Source organism: Elaeis guineensis, chromosome 8, assembly GCF_000442705.2.
Source record: "Elaeis guineensis isolate ETL-2024a chromosome 8, EG11, whole genome shotgun sequence".
Classification (NCBI taxonomy): Eukaryota; Viridiplantae; Streptophyta; class Magnoliopsida; order Arecales; family Arecaceae; genus Elaeis; species Elaeis guineensis.
The window spans coordinates 12075833-12084674 of record NC_026000.2 but is presented as its reverse complement, the minus strand read 5'-3'; the positions used below and the strand labels follow the sequence as shown (position 1 = coordinate 12084674).

The window sequence follows — 8842 nt, the reverse complement described above, 5'->3', positions numbered from 1 at the left end:
TAATTTACAATATTGAGGAACTATTTGGTTATATTGAAAATGTTAAGAAAAAATAAAAAAATAAAAATAAATAAATTTTCTAACTATTCCAATGGAAACATGGCATATATAAAAATTTATTTTCAAAATTTTGATTATATTTTTTTATTTTTTTTTAGAACAATGAAATATATCTTTGACTGCAACTGTTAATTTTTTTTTATTTTTTTTAAAATTATTTATATATATATATATATATAATCTCTAATAGAAAAAAAAGCTATATCTAACTACATTATTATTATTTTTGGGAACAATTTAGCTGCGTTGTTTAGCAGTTAGTTTGCTAATTAATGGATATATTGATTTGCCCCTTCCACGCGGCGGTAAGTGTACGGGCAAAGCATGCCAGTATTCTTCCAATTAAAAAACTTCTCCTCCGAGGTCTTCTCCTTCCATTGTCCCCCAAAAAAAATCTACCAACAAAAAGCGGAAAAGTATATTTTTGGATCTTTCTATCATCAAATTGCAGACTTTTCTCTATCTCCCCCCCAAATCTTTGTTCGTCGATCCAAATTTCCCAACAAAAACACCAGAACGGATCAAGATCTGTGGCCAAACCAAAAAAAAAAAGAAGATCCAAATCGCCTTTCCCAAATCCCAACAGCCTTTCATCTAAATTTATTCCCCGATAGCCCAATGCGTCATCCCCTCATGATCCCCTGACCTATGGCTTCCACTTACTCCCCCCTCCCCATCGCTTCTTCCACCATCGAACTCCAATCCCACCAAACCCCGACCCCCGAAAGGATTCCCACCGTAGACTTCTTCATCGAAGAAGAAGACGGCGATGACTTCGACGAATTCGACGACCTCCCCCTCATTCTCGACACCGGCTCCGGCGCCGCCTCCGCCGGGTCCGGCATCCCCAGCGCTGTCTTCAATCTCGCCACGTCGATCATCGGCGCCGGGATCATGGCCCTCCCGGCCACCATGAAGGTCCTCGGCGTCGCGGTCGGCTTTGCTTCTATAATCTTGATGGGGATCCTGTCAGAGATCAGCATCGAGCTTCTCGTCCGCTTCTCGGCCTGCTGCAAGGCCGCCTCCTATGGCGAAGCCGTCCAAGCTGCCCTCGGCCGCCCCTCCCGGATTGCCTCCGAGATCTGCATAATTGTCAACAATGCTGGGATTCTTGTCGTCTATCTGATCATCATAGGGGATGTGATGTCGGGCTTCTCCGACCATGTCGGCGTCTTCGACCAATTTCTCGGGAATGGACCCTGGGATCACCGGAAGCTCGTGATCCTTGTAGTGTTGGTAATCTTTTTAGCTCCTCTCTGTGCTCTTGAGAAGATTGATTCTTTGAGCTTGTCCTCGGCCGCCTCTGTTGCTCTTGCCATCGTCTTTGTCGCCGTATCGTGTATAATTGCCATCGTTAAGCTTGCCGAAGGCCGTATCGAGACGCCGAGGATGGGGCCGGATCTCGGGTCGAAAGCTGCGATCTTGGACTTGCTGGTGGTAATTCCGATCATGACAAATGCCTACGCTTGCCACTTCAATGTGCAGCCCATCTACAATGAGCTCAAGGGGAGGACGCCTCACAAGATGAATAGGGTGGGGAGAATCACTATGGTTTTGTGTGTTGCTGTCTATGCTTCGACAGCCATTTCAGGCTATCTCCTGTTCGGAGACGATACCGAATCAGATGTGCTGACGAATTTCGACAAGGATCTCGGGATCAAGTTCAGTTCAGTTCTGAACTTTGTGGTGAGGATTGGGTATGTTCTTCACCTGGTGCTTGTTTTCCCTGTCATTCATTTTTCTCTGAGGCAAACAGTGGATGCATTGGTCTTCTCGGGATCGGCTACTGAAAGTAGGAAGAAGATGCTGACTTTGACTGCAGTGTTGTTGGGGATTATATATCTTGGTTCCACCACTATACCCAATATCTGGGTGGCCTTCAAGTTTACAGGTGCAACAACCGGGCTCTCGCTGGGGTTTATATTCCCCTCTCTGATTGCCTTAAGATTAGGTAAGCAAGGGAAGAATTTGAGATTGGGAGAAAAGTTCTTATCATGGATGATGTTAGTCTGGGCAGTAGTTTTTAGCATTGTTGGAGTAATTGGCAATATCTATAGCCTTAGAAGCAGATCAGAATAGTCTTCATGTATATATGCTTTGGCTTTACGAGTGGGTACATGATATGGAAATTCATTCAAGTTGTTTGGATGTGCTGTGACTAGTGACCATTTTTTCTGGTCCTTAAGTACGTGAAACAACAATTTTGGTTATTATATCTGAACATAATATACTCATTACTTTGAGTGGTGTTTCTTCATGCATCTACCATGAGAGGCAAAGTATGACAACTACCATTGACTTGGATGTAAGGGAATAGCTTGAAGAGACATGCAGTATTAAATTTAGGTGATATTAGCTTTCAAACTGATGAATTCATACACATTCGAAACTTCTTTTAATGTTCTTGAGTTCAATGTTCATCACTGAAGATTTGGAGAAGCAGCTGAAAGTGGTGTTGCCCTGTTGTTGAGCAGACATGCTTCTAGAGTGGATTGGGGCATGTGCATGTCCAATGGAGGAATGGAGGAATCTAGACACTGATCTATTGGTTAAGCATTATATTTTTCTGCATCTTGGTCATCACAGTAAGTCACAGGCTTCTGTAACTTTTTTTTGTATTGTATTGATACAAATGCTTTTGCTGAATAAGAACTTTCCACATCTCTCAGCTGATTGCATCATTCAGTCTTTATGAGTTTTTCTCTTTCTTGTTTTTTAAGCTTTTTTTTTTTTCCAGAAAATTGTGTTGTAAGCTATTGAGCCAATCTCAGCATTGTAGCTGTTGTTGCATTGTTAGTGCATGCTTCAGATCCAACCATGAACTTTTATACAACTTATTAATGCAAAAGCTCCATATGTTCCTCATGAAAATCATTGCAACAATGTTCATATTGATTCTGGCTGACATCCTTAAGATCATGTATTATGGGGACAGAATGTCATTATGATTTGGAAGAGTAGAGCTTGCATGTCAGTGGAAAGTGCAGAACCATTATGTGTTGTTGCATGTGAACTCCCTGTCTCATCATCGATTTCATTGATCAACCAACTAATCCATCAGGATCTGTGAGACATAGCGCACTTAAAAATTTGTGTTTTTCCATGGATCTAAGTAGCCTATTGTAGGAGGTATGTGATGCTTCGAATCGCTAGACAGAATAGTAGATCAGCTAACCAGGTGTATCTCAGCTGGTTGGCCCCTCTCATTGGCACTTGTATGAGGGAAAAAAGGTTAGGCACTTGTATGAGGGAAAAAATGGTAAAGGGGCAAAAGGAATGCTAAACTAAGATTATCAATGTGCCACCAAAAAAATAGCTGCAACAATAGGTGATCTTTTTGCAATGAAAGGCGATTTGTATTATCGCTTTTATTGGGTATAACTTGTTTCCATTATTGATCCCAGTTTCTGATTTGTCACTCTTCTTATTCTCAACTCTTACTAATAACGTTGCTCGCATAATTTTCAGTTGGTCGGTGGATGACATGTAATATCTTGGTGTGGCATGGCAGAGAGTGCATATTGCTCCTATATGCTCGGAGATCTGAGATTCCCAGTGCTATCCTGGAATCAGTAGCATCGCAATTTCATTATTTAGGTGCTATATATCCACAACAACCTGAAATTTAAGTTTACCTCCCCCCTCCCAATCTCTCTTCCCCCAGTTTTGCCCTTCTCTTGTTGTTTCTTAAGCTTTGTCTGTAGCAAGCATGTTCGGATATGTTGTCATCAGATAGCATGCATATCAGTGAAGCATTTGTAAAATATAGGATGATTCAGGATACACCCAGAACTAATAATTTTGGGAGGAGGAATTAATTTATGTACCTCACCTGACAGGTGTCCCCTCCTTTTTGTTAGCCTGCTTATATATATATATGTATTCATTTAGAATGACAATGCTACATTTGATGATCATCCTTGGTGCAAATTTCATGAATAAATGATTTCAATTGCCAGAGATAAAATCTGTTGGTTTCCTAATTCCACTGTTCGATGGTCGCTGGCATATCAGTTGAACATATCACATCTATTCGAGCTGTGGGCAAATTGTTCAATTTCATGTAACTTTTTGCAAGCCTGGTGGTGAATGTAGAATTTTAGTACTCAATATCGACATCATGTTCAGAATTTCATTTGCCTGCATAGCTAGAATTCAGTGCTAACCTTTGCTTATGACACGAAAAGGTTGCACAGTTCAGGCTTAACCTAGGAGGATGAATCTACTAACATCCTCCAGGAGTACCAGTTAATACTTTGTTATGCAAAGAAACCAGGATTTACAGTAAGAATCCAGAATGCAAACACTGCATTGACTGTTTTCTTTAAATCAATGTTTTTGGAACTACTGACCGATATGAGCAATCGTGGTACCACAAATGGGTAACTAATGATTGCAACCAGACTTTCTTAACTAATTTCTTTCAAAAAAAAAAAATGTTAACTAATATAATATCTTAAAAAATCACTGATACAATCCTGTGGAGCAAATACAACACGGCTTGCTCACATCCGTTCCATGGGCCTAATATCTAAGCCCAGGCCCATATTTTTCCATTCGGGCCACGCCTTCTGGTCTCATCTCATTGTTCTTCCCTGCTATTAAGCATCTTGTTATGAATTTAGGATCCTTACCGGGATCAAAATATCATAGAGTACCAATGACGTATGGCATGTAATATCAGAAAAAGAATATTTGATCTATGCAAAGTATGAACTTAGAAGGGAATTTATATTTGTGATGGAAGAAGCACAAAATTCCATATCATTTAAATTTTTAGGTCCAATATGAACATAGAATGAGACAAGGCTGGGTGAGCTCTAACTTCACTATTATCAGATCTGCAGTCCTACAATGTGAACCAACTCGTTCAGAGGGTCAAGTCAAATCATGTCCCTCCTTATGTAGTTCTTAAGGGCTACATCTGGATTTCCAAATCAATTATTGCCTCGCCTACTGGATCCAATTTTGAAAAGATTCACAACCAACCTATTTTGGTCTTAAATAAGGACCCATTCCTAGCCCACAGATCTTGACTTGAGGAATGTATGGAGTCCAAATTACATCACCTCAGCCATGGGACGGACCTAGGTCCACTTAATAGTAGACGGCCGTAGGAATGATATCAAGTAATATTTAAAAGGGAAAAAAGCTATCACATGAAGGATTATTGTATGGCCAACCTTGTCACGAGGGTGTGCAATATAAAAAAAGAGTTTGCTTTCAGACAAATCTAGGATGAATCTGCCTCAATATCCCATATATATATAATAATTTTTTTTAATGCAGCTCCTATGTCCTTTGTCTCTTTCATCAACCCCACAAATACACTGCATTCTACATGGTGAGGAGACCCACAGTCTCTCCTTTTTCCATGCCGTGATTATAGCTTGGAAGTTACTCTAGTGTTGTCCCATCTCTTTTGGCACCATTTTATTTGTAGCCTGTGCTCTTTCAAAGGAAATAATTCCCCTCCTGTTGTTGAATTACGCTCGTGATCAGTACTCCATCCATGACAAGCGTGGGGTGGGTGTGTACAAGAGTGTGATTTGTGGCCTTGCCATCATGAGAGAAGCCAGAGACTTTGGTTGGTTCTCACTCCATTAGTGCAAGGAGTCCTTAAAAGCAACATCTGCAAGTATAGGTTTAATTCTTTATTTCATGCTATCCAATGTTTTGTACAAATGAGCTCCATTCTATCAGACTTCTAGTTTCAATTACATCAAAAACAGTGTTCTAGTTTCAGAGTTACGATTCCTTCATATTTCAATCGGATTTATATGCAATTCAATAGGATCAAATTTCATGTCATGAGATTTGCATACAAATGACATTTTTTTTTTTTGAAGTACATAAAAAGAAGGTTCAGAAAAAGCACTGATGGTAGGTAATTTGAGCGTTAAAAGACTTGTAGAACTATTAAAATATTCATGCTTTGGTGTTGGTCCGCAAGCTCAACTTGAAGGGTCAGAAAAAGAGAGAGGAAACCACAGATGCATTAAAAGAAGTGCAATAATATACTCAAAGGCACATCCTTACTAGAGCCCCATCTTCTTTTTTTTTTTAATTTTTTTATTTTTTTTATGATGATAACCTCAGTAGGGCTCCATCAAAACTTTTCATTTACAGGACATCCTTGCTAGTCTCCTCACTGTGAGATCTAACAACAAATTTGTCACTTACCGTTTCATTTCAAGACAAAAAAGGGGCCACATGAAGAGATTCCCCATTCTCATGATTTTTAAGTGCATAAGACATCACATAGAAGGCAGCCTCTCGTGAAAGCAAGGCTAGGTGGGTCCACTCTCATCACCTCTCTCTATTTTCTAAAGCACAAGAAACCAAGAGAAATGAGTGCAATGAACCCACTTAGCTTCATTGAGATCCTCCTTCGCTCCCTCTCCATCCTCCCCTTCCTATAAATCCTATATCACCAAACCAGCCCAAGCAAGAGCTTGAAGCCATGGACTGGCACTCATGGCTATCCAAATCCAGCCTCGAGCCATCCATCATCTATGAGTACGGCCTCGTCTTCTCCAGCAATGAGCTTGAGGAGGAGGACATAGCCCACTTCGATCATGAGTTCCTCATGAGCATGGGAATCTCCATAGCCAAGCACAGGCTGGAGATCCTCAAGCTAGCCAAGAAAGAGAAGAAGAAGAAGAAGAAGAAGAAGTCCCCTCGGCCCATGGCCAAGCTTGTCGACGTAATGAACAAGACCAAGAAGTCCCTTGCAAGGTATGCAGGCACATTGATTCATCCTAAGAACTCGGAGATCATGGTGGTGCCAAAAGGTTGGCATGACGACCAGTGGAAGGGGAGTATGCTGAAGAGGAATAAGAGGGTGGTAGTTGTGAAGCAGAACAGGTTGATGATTACGGATGGTGAAGCGAAATTTGCCGGCTTTCCTTCTCGCTCGCACAGTGCAAGCCCCATGGTTCAGAACTGCTATGAGAGCAGCACTGGGGATGATGATGCTTACTGGGGGAGCGATGCCGAGGCCATAAGGTGGGACTCTATGTTTCAAAACCTGAAGCCAACTTGAGATGCTTATTGTTTGCTTCAGCATATACTTGTCCTATGTATTATATTTTGGAAGGGTCTGTGCTCTTCCACTCTTTGCAGCTGAACTTCCAGTAGGCGCCTTGAGATATCCTACTTAATTGGCACATCTGGAGTTTGCTTTGATCATGAGATTTGCCCGGTTTGCTTTTGCTTAATTTCCACTTTTTTTGTTGATAATGTGATTGTAAGAATGGTAGATGTAAGATATTGAAATATATATATATATATATATATATATAAAGCTCAAGTTGTGGTTGAATGATTAGAAGTTGGTACCAAAATTTAGATATTAAATTAAGGCAATCAAGCATTGGACCAATCATTTGTTGTTCTCCTACTATGGTATAGGAAGCTATCCATTTGTTGGAACCAAGGGGTTTAGAAACCCGGCTGCAACTAAAAATTAACATTAGGTCTCTGTTGGTCCTGTCATGGTTGGTATATAGGTATATCTTTGGACTCTACAAAGAAAATTAAAACGAAAAGTTAATAACAATTTGGCTCACTAGTCATTTGATTTTTTTAGATTCAGCTTAGATATTCCCATATAAATTAATATAGATTTCAAATTCTTTGCAGACTCTACAAGGAATCTGAGAAACAAAATAATTAATAACCAATTCACTGATAAGTAGGCCTTTATATGTTTTTGTTCCACCTTGCTGCAGTAGACGGTTAGTTATTTCTACATGGAAATTTTGTCCAATAAAATTTTATGTGGAGTTCCACCAGTTATATATGCCTGCATATACATTGGATTATTTTTATACCCACGGACTCAGCTTACTCTTATAACCATGCTATCTAAAAATATTAATTTCATGGACTTTGCCAAACATTTAACCGTATCATTTGTCCAAATATTATTTCCAACTTTGAAACTATCCTATTCCTTATTTTATCCTAAACCATAAGGATTATATGGATCAGCACACAAGTATATATATTACCTATGTGCCATATAGATTCCATGGTAAATGATTTACATGTCATATATAATATTTTTAATAATGATATGTACATGCTTCTCAAATTAATGGGAAAAAAAAGGTATTTGTAGTAACTAAAATTAGATACTGGCAGATAGTTTTCTCTGTAGTAAATAGAGCTGGCTTAGCATCCAATAGAGAATTCAAAATTATCCAAACTTGCCAGAACTATGGGCTACAAAATGATTGGTTCTTCTTGAAATCCAACCTGTTATCCAGCTAAAAAAAAAAAAAAAAAACTAAATGCAAACTTATGTTTAATTAATTTTTGCCTACCAATTGACACCTTATGGAAGTAATTGAAATTGAATTACATTTTTTAAACGAGATGTCCAAATTAAACTAGAACAGCAGCACACGCGCTGTTTTCTAGATTTGTTTTGCCATCAACAAGCTACTGCAGAAATATTAAGTTGGCAAGCTGAGTGTCTTTAAACTGCAGAAAGAAAATTTGTTAATGCTAGAAAATAAATCAAGACATTCGAGACATTATATATTGAATTTGAGGTTCCATTCAGAAAATTCTCAGTAAAGTCTCGATTGCTAGAAACAAATGTTTAGAACTGACTCCAAAACACATATATTGATACTTCTGCTGCAATTTCGAAATAGCAAGCGCCTGAACTCCTTGTTCCCCATATCACAATTATATATTGGAATTATATAAAGTTTTCATCTATTTTTCCAAGGGAACTAGTGGGCTAGGCCGTTTAGCCCAAGAAACCAGC

General features: G+C 39.3%; 2 protein-coding genes across 3 annotated transcripts; both read left to right on the top strand.

Annotated features, from left to right (window-relative positions):
- The first annotated feature begins 368 nt into the window (after positions 1-368).
- Positions 369-3990, top strand: LOC140850810 (amino acid transporter AVT6E-like). 2 transcript variants are annotated; one of them, XM_073262283.1, is made up of 3 exons: positions 369-2406; positions 2535-2645; positions 3529-3990. In XM_073262283.1, the coding sequence occupies exon 1, from the start codon at positions 709-711 to the stop codon at positions 2137-2139; it is 1431 nt and encodes a 476-aa protein (XP_073118384.1). In that variant the 5' UTR covers positions 369-708; the 3' UTR covers positions 2140-2406; positions 2535-2645; positions 3529-3990. The 2 variants fall into 2 exon arrangements, with proteins under 2 accessions (XP_073118384.1, XP_073118383.1); XM_073262282.1 differs by having other exon boundaries at positions 369-2645.
- A 2397-nt stretch (positions 3991-6387) lies between these two features.
- On the top strand, positions 6388-7280 carry LOC105050101 (uncharacterized). Its single transcript, XM_010929971.4, has one exon. It carries the CDS (start codon positions 6524-6526, stop codon positions 7103-7105), a length of 582 nt encoding a protein of 193 aa, XP_010928273.1. The 5' UTR covers positions 6388-6523; the 3' UTR covers positions 7106-7280.
- Positions 7281-8842: the final 1562 nt, after the last annotated feature.